This window comes from Crocodylus porosus, unplaced genomic scaffold (assembly GCF_001723895.1).
Source record: "Crocodylus porosus isolate Cpor-Errol unplaced genomic scaffold, CroPor_comp1, whole genome shotgun sequence".
NCBI classification, from domain to species: Eukaryota; Metazoa; Chordata; order Crocodylia; family Crocodylidae; genus Crocodylus; species Crocodylus porosus.
Window position 1 is genome coordinate 5,364,184 of NW_017728920.1, and position 15,132 is coordinate 5,379,315.

At 41.8% G+C, this 15,132-nt stretch overlaps 1 protein-coding gene across 2 annotated transcripts in view; it reads left to right on the top strand.

The window, feature by feature from the left end:
- The window catches only part of DDX21 (DExD-box helicase 21), a 69,664-nt gene that overhangs the window by 17,159 nt on the left and 37,373 nt on the right, over positions 1 to 15,132 (top strand). The window contains exons 3-10 of one of the 2 annotated variants that reach the window (XM_019538511.1): positions 1,070 to 1,145; positions 3,248 to 3,426; positions 6,797 to 6,914; positions 9,214 to 9,399; positions 10,435 to 10,580; positions 11,060 to 11,209; positions 13,342 to 13,503; positions 14,245 to 14,364. In XM_019538511.1, the coding sequence (XP_019394056.1) occupies positions 1,070 to 1,145; positions 3,248 to 3,426; positions 6,797 to 6,914; positions 9,214 to 9,399; positions 10,435 to 10,580; positions 11,060 to 11,209; positions 13,342 to 13,503; positions 14,245 to 14,364 (1,137 nt within the window). The remainder of the gene's footprint in view (positions 1 to 1,069; positions 1,146 to 3,247; positions 3,427 to 6,796; positions 6,915 to 9,213; positions 9,400 to 10,434; positions 10,581 to 11,059; positions 11,210 to 13,341; positions 13,504 to 14,244; positions 14,365 to 15,132) is intronic. The other variant, XM_019538510.1, reaches the window with a different exon arrangement.

The window sequence follows — 15,132 nt, forward strand, 5'->3', positions numbered from 1 at the left end:
ACATCAGGCCGATTTCTGATGCAGCCAATTTTCTTTATATCAGTACTGATCCCATATCAGACCGATGTATCAGTGCACCTTTAGTTTTAACTGCTCTAAATGTTTGTGCTGTTCATCATGTAGAATCCTGAAAGACAAAGACTTACGTAAAATGAACAATACTTACCCAGATTATGTTAAAAATTTGCTGTATCATGTCTATAGTTTGTCTATCTGTATAGAAGACTAGCCAATCGCCTGTCAAGAATGATGGGTGGAGGGGGCTTGGATGGAGTGCCGCCACCTAACACCCCATGCGGCCACTGTTCTGCCTCTTGCAGGAACCGGGGTGGGGGAGCTGAGGCCAGCGGCACTGTGTGGTCCTGGGCGCGGCTTTGGAATCTGTACAGTCCTCTGTTCAGCTTTGAATCATGGTGGTGCTCCCCTACTCTTGGAGCACTTTGATTGGCTGTTTCTGTCAGCCAGTTGGAGTGTGAGTAAACCATGACAAACTAACAAAAGCCTAAGTCTGTCTATAATATTAGAAGAATATTACTGGAAGCTTCTTTGGAATGGTGGAACAAATATTCATCCCTGTTTATTTTCTCTATTGCTTATGATTTTTTTTGTCCATCCTACTAGGGATGCTGATGCAGTGTACCTGTACTATACTTATCCAAGAACTTAAAAACAGATGCTGGAAATTGGACCTGGGTTTTGTGTGTTTCAGTTAATGTAATTTCCAGTAGTTCAATGTGAATTGATTTTGTTGTTGTTTTTTAGATCAGCACTTTCTGAATTAGCTATAACTTCCACCATTTGTTTAGTGTATGTGTAACGTCTCGTAGGCATTTAAATACATTAGGTACTGAAGATGGGACTGCTTACTTCAGGTTGTAAATCACATGCAAGTCACAAGAGTGCTATTCAGGAAATGGAAAACCAGAATGGGTTTTTAGGAGCCTGAGTTGTCAGTTTTCCAGTGGCAGTCTGAACTGCCTGGGGTAAACAACTAACACTTTTCGCCTCTTCTTGTCTGCAGAATGGTGGTGATTAATATTGGTATACAATTTTTGTTTTAACTTAACAGGAATTGACTACAGAACAGAAAGACGGTGCTTTCTCCAATTTTTATATCTCTAAAGAGACTATTGAACTCCTCCGAGGTAATTTTTCTTGTGTTCACGCAGTATAACTAGCAGTAAAGAAGTATCTTTTGTTCTTTTTTGGTTTGAGGAAAGTGTAATAAGCAGTGGTACCGAATGTGTCCCTACTACTGTGTGTAGGTGGACAATGACATTAAGTTTACTACAGTGCTGCAGTAGCATACTGAGAGCCTATATCAAGCATACTTTATTACAGTCGGAAAGGGGGAGGAGGGCAACTTTTTTGGCAGGCATGCCATAAATTAGGTCTGTACCCTCCCTGAGTGCAACCTGATTCTGTTCCCTGCCTGGGCTGCTGCTCAGCTGTCTACTTCCTGCCACATCTGCTGCTATGCTGTCTGCCCCCTCTATCTGCTATGTGCTAGAAGCTGTGTGTGCCACTTGTGACATGCATTTCACAGGTTGACACCCCATCTTATTAAATATATATGTTTATATAGTTCTCATCGGTCTGCTCTTCATGTTAGATTCCAAATGACAAAATATCAAGGTACATAAGTTTAAAACCTAATTATTTTGGTAGTGGAATAAAATTCCATTGTAGTTGGACTAAAAATCGTAACTTCAATACTAACAAACTAATAACAAAATATTTGTGTAATAGCTTTATATAACAACATTTTATAGCAAATGTTTCATAAACTAAAAAATGGGGTAGTTTTCAGGTGCTACTTAAAGCAAGCCATCTACTCAAGGATGAAAGAATGGATGGAGACTAAAGTGTAAACTGGATGACAGAATTAAGTTTCCATTTTCTGTTGAGGGAGAGCTGTTGTGTGGGGAAGAAGGAAACTATTTCTGAGGATGCAACAATAGAAAATAGTTTGAAGTACAGGCAGTCCTCGACTTACAACTTTTCGAGTTGCAACAAACGTTGCTTACAACATTTATAAAGTGACTCCCCATTTTAATGTTCCAACATGGGTTTAGTCTTTACGACATCCTGTGTGCAGCTGGTAAATGGTGGAAGGGAAGGGCTGTGGGGGTGCAGATCAGCGCCCCTCACGATGAGGGAGGGGCTGAGGCAAGTGCTGCCCAGCCAGGGCTGGGTGGGTGCGGGGGGCGGGAGGGGTGCGGTGGCTCCCGCCGCTGTGTGCTGGTCATCTGGCAGCTCCTGCCGTTGCTCCTGCCACTGTTCCAGCAGGGCATGGGGAGGTGTGTGCCCCCGCATCTGCACAGAGTGGGGCTGGCGGGGCCAGAGCTGCGCTTCAGGAAGATGGCAGGGACTGCGGCGCATTTTCAGGTGGCTGCAGCCCTCACCATATCTGCTGCCTGCCCTGCCCTGTTCCAGGGCACATGCCCTCCCACCGCTTACCCAGCCAGGGCAGGATGGACACAGAGTGGAGCTGTTGTGTTGCCTCCGGATAAGCAGCATGCAGTGGCAGGAGCCGTCCCCGCTTCCTGCACCCGCTGGGCGAGCTACAGCTTTGACAGCATACAGGGGGCGTATGCCCCTGGATTGGAAAGGGAGCAATGGTGGGGGGCGGGGGTGCTGCAGCCACCTGAAAATTTGCCATAGCCTCTGCTGCTCTGCAGCCTGGTGCAGCCCTGGCCCCGCCTGCCCCACCCCAGTCAAGTCTGGGGCCATGCCCCCGCCCAGTGACCTCCTGGGCTAGCAGTGGGAACTGCTGGTCAAGCTGCCAGATGAGCAGTGCAGTGGTGGGAGCCGTCACACCCCCACTTGCCTGAGCCTGCCTGGCCCCGGCTGGGCAGCCCCTGCTCCAGCCCTTCCCTCACTGTGGGAAATATTGTTCTGCCCCCTACTCCACCACTTACCAGCTGCATGCAGTATTGACCAACCCTGGTAAAGGAACCAGCCCCCCATTTGTATTGTAACACTGTTCCTATGGGGAAAATTTGTTCTGAGTTACAACGTTTCGACTTAACACACACTTTTCAGGAACCAATTGCATTGTAAGTCTCAGGACTGGCTGTAAATTAAAATCCAGTTCCAAAACTGCTCTTAAGATTAAGTAAAAGGGTGAAGACAGTGATGTGGTCCTGTTTGTGTTTTTGCGTTGTTTCCTGGAGATGGCATGTGATGTTCTATTGAAATTCATGTAGTTGTACTCATGAACTCATTGCAACTTTTCCCTCCTCAGCTCGAGGTGTATCATACCTGTTTCCTGTGCAAGTAAAGACCTTCTATCCTATATATGACGGCAAAGATGTCATAGCTCAAGCATGGACTGGAACTGGGAAAACATTCTCTTTTGCTATTCCCTTGATTGAAAAGCTTCAAGGAGACACCCAGGAGAGAAGAAGAGGCCGAAGTCCAAAGGTAACAGCACATTACATGAGAGTTACCATATTCTGAGATAATGCTTACTATGTTTCTTTGTCATGTTGATTCCAGTTTTCTTCAAGCTTGTGTCAGTGTGGATCCTGCTGCAGGTGCAAAATGCATTTGAGACTGGAGCCTTTTGAACAGCAAAGTCTGGGACTGCAAGTGTACCCTGTGGCTCCTTGCATTCCACATGAATGCCAAAAGGGCAGGGCAGCTGCATTGTTTTCACAGTTGAAACAGGAGGTGTCCAACCTGCTTCTACTTAGTGTTTGCCACCTGTAGTTTGGAACCCATACATGTGTCCCTGTGCAGGGCCATTAAGTCCTTTTTCCCTGATGGTTGATTTGAAATTCTTGGGCTACAAATCCTGTTCATCTTATCTTCTGATTCTTTTGACAGACTGCCAGAGCAGATAACTTTTGTACAAACCGCGTAGACATGTATCAGACTGGCACACTTCATGAATTTGATCATGGGATCCTTCTATTAACCCCTGCTTGTTAGAGCAGTCTAAGGTCACTTTGGACCTTGAAGAAACTAGTATGTGAACCAGCTGGTACAGAAGAAATTTGTGCCTTTGCAGTAGGGACATGACAATAAAAACCAATGCCAGCAACTTATAAGTGTTGAGAAAAGAGCCTTGGCAAGTTAAAAACCAGTAAAAGATGTTTGAACAGAGAAGCACAAGCTCCAGGTACAGCTTGGTGTCCACAGAGGGAGGCTGAAGCAGTCCTTTTGGAATAAGCCCATTAAGGCCCATTCAGAAACAAATAGTAGTCAAGTGGAACCAGCTGTAGTCTTGGTAATAACTCAAAATGTACTGGTATCAATTTCACTAGTGTTGTCAGCTGTACAAATACCAGTGTCAAAGTGTATCAGTCATTCATGGTACTGGTGGACATCCCACTGGAAGAATCTGCACTTAACTTAGGAATAGCATAAGTGTGTGGGGACAAACTAGAAAGGTTTAAACACAAAATAGCTTGCAACTAAAATGAGAGAGAAGGCAGCAAGCAAAGGTTCTTGTAAATGTATTCAAAGCAAGGGGAAGACTAAGGCCCCCCTGTATGTGTACAGGTAAAGACATGATGGGATGTAATGCATGAGTCACACTAATTGCACTTCATGCCATGCTATGTGTGCATGGCAGGAGGTGCAGTTGTATGGATCGTGCATTAGATTCCATTGTACATTATTACTGGTGCAGGGGAGCACCAGCAAGAAGCAAGCTTCCACAGATGGGAGCCTCCTCAGTTGAGGGGCTCCCAGTCACAGAGGTGTCCCATGCACCCCTGGGACTGGGGGATCGCAGCTGCTGCAATTCTCCAGGCCCAGGGGTTTCATGCATCCCCAGGGCATCTATGCCCCCAGGGGCTGGGACCCAACTGGCATCTGGCATCCAGTGTCTGCAGCTGTGAGACTCTGGGTCCACATGCTGCTGGGACCCAGAGTCAGCAGCTGCCGGGGCTGAAAGTCCCTTTAGTTGCTGGAATCGCAGCCCCAGCTGGGCATAGCCTCTGAGGCCGGGTTCCCTTTCAGCGGACAGGGGGGCTCCCAGCTGCGGGAGAGACCCTGCTACACATGCAGATTTTTAAAGCTTGATAACAACCAGCTTTAAAGTTAAGTACACATTTTCAAAGTCTAACAGTATAACTGGTTGGGGCATTTATGGTGTGATAGCTACTTTGCATAGGTAGCTGGTCTTAATATAATTGCTCAGTTAAATAGGTAATTGCACAATACTTGTAATGTGAAGAGGGGGCCTAAAGTAAGTATAGGTCTACTAGCTATGGGAAGGGTGAAAAAAACCAACAGATATTATGGGGAAAGCTGAAAAAGGGCCTTGCTTCAGTCTGTGCAACAGTTCGGTTTTTACTCGATGCTTAACAGTATTAAGAGGATGAAGGAAAAATTCTTGCCTTTATCCCTTTATGAACTTCTAGGTCTACATGTGTTCAAATTAGTGTGGTGTATAAGACTTAGCTTAGAGTACTAATGGTACTAGCCGAAGCCACCTCTGAACAGCCACCTCTAACAATTATTTTAGAGAAATTGTGGAACGTCAGTGAGAGGGAAACTTAACCTAACATTGGTTACGGGTAGTGGACCAGAAGAAGATCATGCAGCCTAACTTTGATACCACAATGTTAGTAGAACAGATTATTCGATCAGTTTGTAGGCTTCTTAAGGGTAATGAAGTGATGAGCAGCTGCCAGTATTCATTTGTCAAGAACCGATGTCAAACTAATTTTCTTCTTCCACATAACTAACTAGCTTACTGGATGGGGGAAAGCAGTAGGTGTCTTGACTTCAGGAAGGCTTTTGATGCAGTTTCACATGACATTCTTATAAGAAAACAAAGAAAATATTGTCTAAATGAAATTATTCCAAAGTGGGTATACAACTGGTCAGAAAACATCTTTCAGGCTGTCTTGTGTGTTTTATGGCTATATTGAGCCTTTAGGGGCCATTTTGTTACAGGGCTTTCCTAAAACCCTGATCTTTTGGTAGTGGTTCCAAATATCCAAGCTTACTGTACAAAATACAAGCAGTTATCCTACATTCTGAAGAAATATTAAGATATTCGAAAATTTGTGAAGTGTCAGAATAGAAAAACTTGCTGAACTCAGTGCCCTTAAGCATTATGCCCTTGATCTAACAGCAAAGTCAGGTATTAGGTTAGGGATGCAGCTATGGATTTGCTTAAATTACATATGTTTAAAATGCTTCAGATCCACTGTCCAATTGGGACACTCCTTGCCCATCACAAATGGTGGGATCCTCATTGACACAATGGTTACTTGCTTTATGGGAACTCTGGTTCTTCAGGATGTTAGGGTGGGTCATACAATCCACTCTTCATTCCTGTTTTTGGAGGGTGCAGGATTTTTTGCAAGGGACTGAGGGACTGTTAGAGCAACTCTACTTTGTATGTCCTGATACAGAGCGTGAGGCAGCATTATAGGTATATGAATAGTCCCAGTAGACACTGGTATTCAGAGACTCCAGTCCTGCACTCATGTGCTCATCTGGAGTGGAATCCATTTGGATAACATCTTGAAGAGCCACAGTTTGAAATGGGTAAGTAAATGTTATTTATCACATTTGAAATGGGTTGTGCTGTCACTTGCCTCAAAGGTAGCAATGTTTTAGCTGAACAAGAAGTGCCTTCATTATGATTTGGTGAAGGCACAAGAATCTTGAATGTTTCTGAGAGTTTGTGTTTAAATACCACTTGGTTCAAACCTCTAACACTATTATAAAAGAGATGTAAGTATATAGACCTAATTTTGAAAGCTTCTTACGCCTTCTCAGTAAAAGTCAAGAGAGGGTGTGTCTGTTTTAACTGTTTCCTCCTGCCTAGGTGCTAGTTCTTACCCCAACCAGAGAGCTGGCAAACCAAGTAGCCAACGACTTTAAGGACATCACAAGGAAACTCACTGTTGCTTGCTTTTATGGAGGAACTTCATATAATGGGCAAAGTAAGTGAGACTTGTGACTGAGTAAAATGCAGATTGACTAATGTGGTTGAGAATACAGTTGTCTGTCTTCAGATAGATTATTTTAATCAGTCGTTCCAACTTCTGAAGGAGACTCTCTGGGCATTTGTACACAAGCTTGTGCTGTAGTGCCAGGTGCTTTTTTTGAAGTGCGCAGCGCTGCATCGCATGCAGGTGTGTAAGTGGCAAAATGTGTATCAGCATGCAGAAAATGGCAGTGGCACGCTTTTGAATGAAAACACATTGCAGGTGTTTTGGCTTAAGCATGCTGCTGCCATTTACTGCATGCTGATGTGCATTTTGTCACTTTGTGCTACACTGCATGCAATTGTATGTGCACATCAGCTCATATGCAGAGCAGACTTGGTTAATCAAGTCTGCTCCCTGGCATGTCAGAGCATGAAACTATATGTGTAAAAATGCCCCCCTGTGTCTTAATTTGGATCTTTGTGTGGTAGAAAAACAAGAGGGTCTTTAGTAAAATGCATGGCTTCCTGCCTTTCTCACAGGTTTGGAACTTCATCCACAAAATTTGGGTGTTAAAGAGAAGACATTGGAATGAATAATATGTGGCTATATGGAAACACAGTACTGTGTCTGATGTTTTGTAAATAACACATTTGAAATTTTTGTAAAGTAAATCTATAAGTAGAAAACACTATATCTTTAAGCTAGCAATGTATTTTTGCTGCTGTTTTCAGTTGTAGACAAACATTTTTTGTTAAAAAAACAAAATGAGTGGAGGAAAAGTTCTATTGATAGGTTACCCAATTGATATCTTGATGACCATAAATAAGGATAATTCATGTGATCACTGATAAGGCCTTCACTGTCAGTGGACTGTATATCATAGATGGGATTAATAGTCACAGAGAGTAGGGATCAGTGGTGTACCTCAGTCAAAAGTGCTCAGCTTTAGTTGTGGTCAGTGTTCAGTGCCTCAGAGAAAGGTGACACCAGGCCCCTTCTCCTTCCCTCTGCCCAAGATAGTAGCATTAAATGAGGAGGGATTCCTTCCAGGCTCTATCTTGGGGTTGGGTAATTATTTCAGGTGAAGGGCTGCTTACTGAGTTTCAGCAGGCTGTCAAGGGCTGCATGGGTAGCCCTGTCCCTGGTTACCATCTCATGACCAGAAATCCTGCGTCCCTGACCTTTGCCACAAGGAATCCCTCCCCTTGCCCCTGGAAGTACTCCTTTCAGCAAGAAGTTTTGCCATCTCAGAACCAGAAAAATAACCAATTATATTCTAAAAAGGGAACACCTACAACATTCATAATTTGGTTTCAAAAAATATTTTTGTCTTTATTTACATGCATTTGTGTAGTGTACATAGAGATGATTGCACAGTAGCTTAAAATGAAGTCTTACTCTTGTATGTTGCGGGGGGTGGATATAGGTTTGTTGGGGGGGCTGTGGGTGTAGATATGTGGAGTGTGGGTACGTATGGGGTTTGTGGGGGATGGGTGCCTATGGTATGTGAGGGGAGGTGGGGGGGTCTGTGTGTATGTCAGTACAAGGGGGGTGTGGCTGCATGTGTATAGTGCGATGTACGTGTGGGGCTCGGCCTATGAACACACGCATGCATTCTCCCTGCCTGCGCACACGTATACGGCCCCGTGCTCCCAGTCCAGCAATGCATCTGGAGCCGGCGGCCACCTGGTGCTGGGGCAAGGCAGGGCAGGAAGGGAGTGTAATGGCAGGGAGGGGGGCAAGGCTGGGCTGTTCAGTCCTGCTGGGGCTCCCTCTGGGTCCTACTGCCCCTGGCTCTTGTCTGCTTTGACAGGTTGCTGGGGCAGATGAATATTAATTTTCTAAAAATTTTAGGGGCCTCGCCGGCCAGATAAAATAACCTGGTGCACCTGATGTGGCCCACGGGTCATATTTTGCCTGCCGCCACTCTGTTTGGTTACCAGCAGAGCTCTGAGGCATGGGGTCACTGGCTGTCATAGCGTAAAGGCAACCAGAGTTTAGTTTGGGAGTGGAGGAAAAAATCTTGTACAATAAGATCATTGAGGCTGCTGCTTACCCTTTATCAACTTTTTTTCATTCTCTTCTTCTGATATTTTTGTTTATTTCCCAAATAAAGTAAAAAGAAAACAAACTTATGACAAAATTCCATGAGCTTTTCCTTTATTTTTCAGGTGTCCATATTAGTCTGTCGTACAGATTGTGTATTCGTGTAGTAGTACCAGTGTAATAAAATAAAGTTGTCGTGTTCTTCACTGTAACTGAAATTGCTGGTATCTAAATGTCCTGTCCTTTCCTATCTTGCTGTTTTCAGTTGACTTAATTAGAAGCGGCATTGACATCTTGGTAGGGACCCCAGGTCGAATCAAAGACCACCTTCAGAATGGCAAGCTGGAACTTTGCAAACTTAAGCATGTTGTTTTGGATGAAGTTGACCAAATGTTGGACATGGGATTTGCTGAACAAGTGGAGGACATTTTACGAGTTGCGTACAAAAAGGGTAATTTCAGACTTTGAAGCAAGTAGTTGGGAATATAGTAATAATAATTAGTCCACTAAAATCAGACAGTTGTATTAGAATTCCTAAAACCTGTAAATTGAGGTGGGTGTGGGGTGAAGGAGAGTGCTAGAGAAAACCTACCATAGATGTCTGTCTGGGTAATTTGATATCAAACTAGAAGTCATTCACAGATTCTTTAGAATAGAGAAGATGCCAACCTGCTTGAAGTCCATCTGCTAGTGGACAGTAAGCAACTTTCTCTGGCACCCTTTCCTAAGCTGAAATAATGAATGGTTGGAACTCCCAGGCAAGAACATTGGAAGCATCTTCCTTTTTAATAGTGAAGATAAATCTTTCCTCTGAAGGGTTGGGTGTTTTGTATTTTATTTTTTACTTTCTTGTATTGCACAAATACGTTTTGTTTATGAACACTGAAATAGCTTTTATTAATGGCATCTCTTTAGGGAGTAATAGCTTTTATTAATGGTGTTTCTTTAGTGGATTTTGCTAACGTTTTTTGAGTTGGGGGGGTTTGTTTTTGGGTTTTTTTGCTATTTAAAAGAAGAGATACTAATGATAGTTTAGCTTCTAAAATCATGTATTTCAGGATTGGTATAGTGACCTAGTTCAGACATATTATAAATAAATGGAGTTGTACTTCTTGATCAAAGGGATTGTAACTTGGAGATGAGGACGAAGGCAAAAATGCTCTATGTTCCTTAAGTAATAGACCCTTGTCTTTGGTAACTGGGTATTGTTCACTTCAAAAGGAGGTATGTTCAAGTCTGCTCACTTTGAAGTTTTGCTCAAATGTGACCATTTGAGAAGGCTGGGAAGAGGAAAGCAGTAAAGAAAACATTACGTTATATTTTCCCATAGTTTTCCATCCATAGACTTCCAAAGTCTGAACGCTTTCTGTAGTCTTTCATATTTTAAGTAACTGAGTTTAGGCCTTAATATTTTCCCCTTGAGCTAATGTGATCCTCTAGGATTTAGACAGTAAGATTTTTAAATGGGTTGTTTTATGTTTTTAAGATTCAGAAGATAACCCTCAGACGCTCCTGTTTTCTGCCACTTGCCCAAATTGGGTATATGATGTGGCTAAGAAATACATGAAATCCCGATATGAACAGATTGATCTAATTGGGAAGAGGACTCAAAAAGCAGCTACGACTGTAGAAGTAAGTAACTTTTAATATGGCATGTTTTCTATCCCCTTTCTTTTGCATGTAATAGGTGTATTTTATTTGTTTTTTAAGGATTGAATTTGAAAATTCACACATTTTAGAGCTGATCTGTGAATTCTGGTCATCTGCTTCATAAAAATTTTTATGCATCTCTAGCAAACAGAGAATTCTGCCTGTGTGATCGTTTCAGGGAAGATCTATGAATTCCCTACCTGGGGAAACTTGTTTGCAGTATACTTATTTTAATTTGATTTTAGTTTTATCCTTGTGGACAGAAGGGATCCACATGTTATTGTTTTGCCATCCATGTTTTAGTAATATGATTTTGCATTATTCAAAATTTCATGCTCAAGGAAAAACATCTTTATAACAGTGTTCAATTTTTAGATTCTACCCCTTCAATTGTATACTTCTAAAGCTCTAATTTTAAGTGTTTTTAATATAAGCTGAATACCAGGTTGTGTCTCTGACAGCATTTGGCTATAGAATGCCACTGGACTCAAAAAGAAGCAGTTATTGGGGATGTCATTCAGGTCTACAGTGGGAGTCATGGACGGACCATAGTCTTTTGTGAGACCAAAAAGGAGGCAAATGAACTGGCTCTTAATGCCTCAATTAAACAGGTATGTTGTCCGCTATCTTACCAAGAGAGTGTGTTGCCCCTTTCAACATAGGGGTAGTAACTAACCTATCCTCACTAAATCTGCAAGCATCTTTTGAGTTGTCATTGATTCAGAATTTTGGTATAAGTTACCCAAAAGGCACTCACAAGATCAGCCCACTGGGTAAAGCATTGCATGTGTGTAATGTTGGGCTTCCCTACTCTTTACTCTTATTTGGATTGGACAAAGACTGTTGGTAATGGTGGTGGTGTTAAGGATATAGTTTTTCATTGGATAAAACATAGATGTGAGGTGAAACTTTTACGAGTTAAATCTGTCTTTTTGTCTCCCTCAGTTCTGGGATAACAGTGGTGATTACATATTTGCAGACTAGCAATTACTAAGAGTTAGCATGATGGCAATTTCTGCCCTATGATAATTTAAGTCGGTGAATGAGATACATCTCTTTATCAATTTCTAAAATGTATGTCTGCTTTATTAGTACTATTGTCTCCTTTCTCAAGGAGTTCAAATTTCACATACAATGTAGCCTTTGACTCTTATTTCTGAGACTTATGCCACAGTACTTATGAAGCCTGAGGCTAACTGAAGGCACTTGATACTAAGTTTGGGGTGTGGGAGACAGTACACTAGCAAGTCACCATGATATTTGTGCCAAATGCTAGCTAGTATTACAGTAGTAGATCCCTTGATCTTAGTCCAGATCATTGTGTGACTGTCAGTGTTCTTACTTGATCAGATAGGTTACTTTGAGACTAGAAAACAGTTTATTCTTGTGCTTTTAGGGGAAAGGAAGAAGCTTTTACCCACCACATTTCTGTTCAGAAGGGTGTTTCTTCTGCACTATTAGATGACCTCACTAATAGCTAAATCCTCAGCATGGAGCCTTATTCTGTGTTCCTGTTGATGTTATCTGTGATAGCATCTGTTGCAGAGAAATGCAAAACTCTGGTCTTGGCAAGTAAGAAAAGGGGACAAAAATATATAGTCATTAATATCTTGATATCTAAGCTTGTTGATGAACTATACATCCATTCCCTCTATAGATCATCCTTTTAAAAGAGGGGTATCAAACTTTCCTTGTGTCCCTGGCTGCACCCAGACTCAGATGGGGTCATTAGGAAGCTGCCATAGCAGCTTCAGCTCCTGATCCCAGCATGTGCTCTGTACTAGAGCTGGAGCAGCTGCCACTGTGTCCCATGCCATAGCAGCTCCAGCTCCACCTCCAGCATCAGGCACAGCACGAGGTCTGGTGGCCAGGATGGTAGGTCTGTGGTAGTTACGACTGGCAAAGCAGCCAGAGGGCAACCAGTCCTTGCTCTGCAGCAGGCCTCTTCACCCTGACAACACTAATAGTCCAGCTGGCTGGAGAGAGTGGCTCTGTGGCCTGGCTCCAGCATGTAGGCCTTATATGTAAAACACTCCTCCTTGAAAGTACGGCCAAAAAAAATTGGGGGATGGAGGGGAGAAGGCAGTCCTGTGCCTGTTTTTGAGCCTTCTGTTTGTGACTTTATAATCAGCTGCATCTGCTCCTAGGTGAAAGACAGAATGGAAACTGACCACATATGCATTTGACAGTGTTTTAGGAAGAAGAGAATCTCTTTCTAATATGGAACTTATATTAATTTTGAGTGTTTATAATGAGATGATTTTTTTCTGGCTTATGATTAGAGTTTTAAACTATCTATTTAAGCTCTTAAAAATAATTTCCATTTTGATCCTTTAAAACTTACATTTATCCTGATTCTGAGTGGATCAGATGGTTATGTGCATCTTGCAAAAGGAAGTTAAGTGACAGTGGTTGTATAATAGCGTGGATAGCATGATATTAGAGATGGGATTTGTTTTGAGAAGCAACATTTACTATTCCTAGGGTATTGGGCTGGAAGTTGGGATATGGGTTCTGTTTTCAAGTCTGGCAGTGGTGCAGTGTGGCTTGTTTCAGCTTCATTCTGGAAATTGGGGATAATGCTTCCCCATTTTTTAAAGCACTATGTAGAAGGTATATTTTGGAAGTATAACGTTTTTGTAATAAATCTAAAACATTTCAGTTCTTCAATATTCTTCCTTGTAGCATGATGCACAGAACTGTTTCTTATTGCCTTTCTGAATGGTGTCATATTGTTTTACAGGATTGTCAGTCATTGCATGGCGACATTCCTCAGAAACAAAGGGAGATAACATTGAAGGGTTTTAGAAATGGTGCATTTAAAGTTCTTGTTGCAACCAATGTGGCTGCTCGTGGCTTAGATATTCCTGAAGTTGACCTGGTTGTACAAGGTTCACCACCAAAGGTAAAAGATGGATATGTTGGGTATCTTTTATAATGCAGTCTTTTAATTAGTTTACATGTAATGAAGTAACGAAGTCCTATTAAACTTGCTAGCATTAAAGTTAGTTTGTAAGGAAGCTTCTGTTTACCAGAGATGGCCTTTCAATCAAAACGCAACTTAGAATGCATCAGAAGTAAATGACGGGAAATCTTCTTCTCAGAATGCTGCTCTTACCAGTCACTCTGTCTGGAACCTCTGCATTACACTTCTCCCCAAAGCAATGAGTGGTGATACTTTGAAAGGGATTTGGGAAAACTGTAGAGTAGAATGACTGATGCCACAGTTGGATGGGAAGGAGAGCCCAATGGAAAGGGCTAGAGAAATTCAGGACGATACAAAGAGAAGGGTGAATTGAGTTCTGTCAAGAACATGCTTACTCCTTTGGGAATTTATTGCATTGTAATAAGCATGTAATGTTTGCAACACTTAAGTTTGCATAAAGATACAGCAGCAAATCTGTACATTTGGTTGCCTTATGCTGAAACTGGAGTAGTAGTGGTACCTTGTTAACACAGGTATGTCACATCATCTCTAAGCATTATTTCATAGAGGTTTTAGGAGGAATTCTGGAAACTTGTTTTAAATAATTTAAAATAATTTTCAGACAGTATGTTACACCCAAGTAATATAATAGAGTCTGTGAAACTTTACAGCAGTAACAACTGAATCAAATACTTCCTATTTTTTGCTTTTATTTTAAAGGATGTAGAGTCCTATATTCATCGTTCAGGACGGACAGGTCGAGCTGGACGGACTGGGATTTGCATTTGCTTTTATCAGCCGAAGGAAGAATATCAACTCAGATATGTGGAACAGAAAGCGGTACAGCATGATTTTCTTTTAGTCATGAATACTTAGTAATGTAAGGGTTTTGCAAGCTACCCTCATATATAACAGTGTACTAACTGGGTTGTCATAAAGGATACAGTGATAAGTATCCTTTCAGTTAAAGTTGATTTGTCATCTTTTTTTTTTTTTTTTTTAACTAAAATAACTTTGTCAAAACCATTTGTGCAATTAGTATATGGCCTTCTATAAGATAGGCTTAATAATCAATGAGAAAACATTAGTTACAATATGCTTTCAAGCCCATAAAATTTAGGACACTAAGGGCGAAACACTTTCGATGTTCTTTATAAAGGCTGTGTAATGGCATATACTTTAATAAAGTGCATCTTTAAGCTTGGTTCCCACTCCCCTACTTACTGTTTTCTGCTTGGGGGGGAGGAGAGGGTTATTTTCAAAACAATGTTAAAAGAGAGTAATAGATTTATTAAGTTTAAGGCCAAAAGTTCATTTACTTCTGATCTGCATATCGCAGGCCCTTGCATTTCAGCGGGTTACTTTTACTTTTGGTCCATTGTATTTGTTAGATTTAGATGCCATCATTCCCTATAAAGGCTTGTGGCAATTTACTGTACTTGCTTTGAGCAAAGCATGTAGTTAGGTTAGAAAATATTTAAATTAATATCAAAACAACTTTCTGTTGGCCATTAAAAGGAGTTGAGGTTTGTGTGCCAGTACTACATAGCACTGTATTGCCTGTCTGCATATCTAGGAACAGGAAGTAAGTATCATTCCTGAACAGAC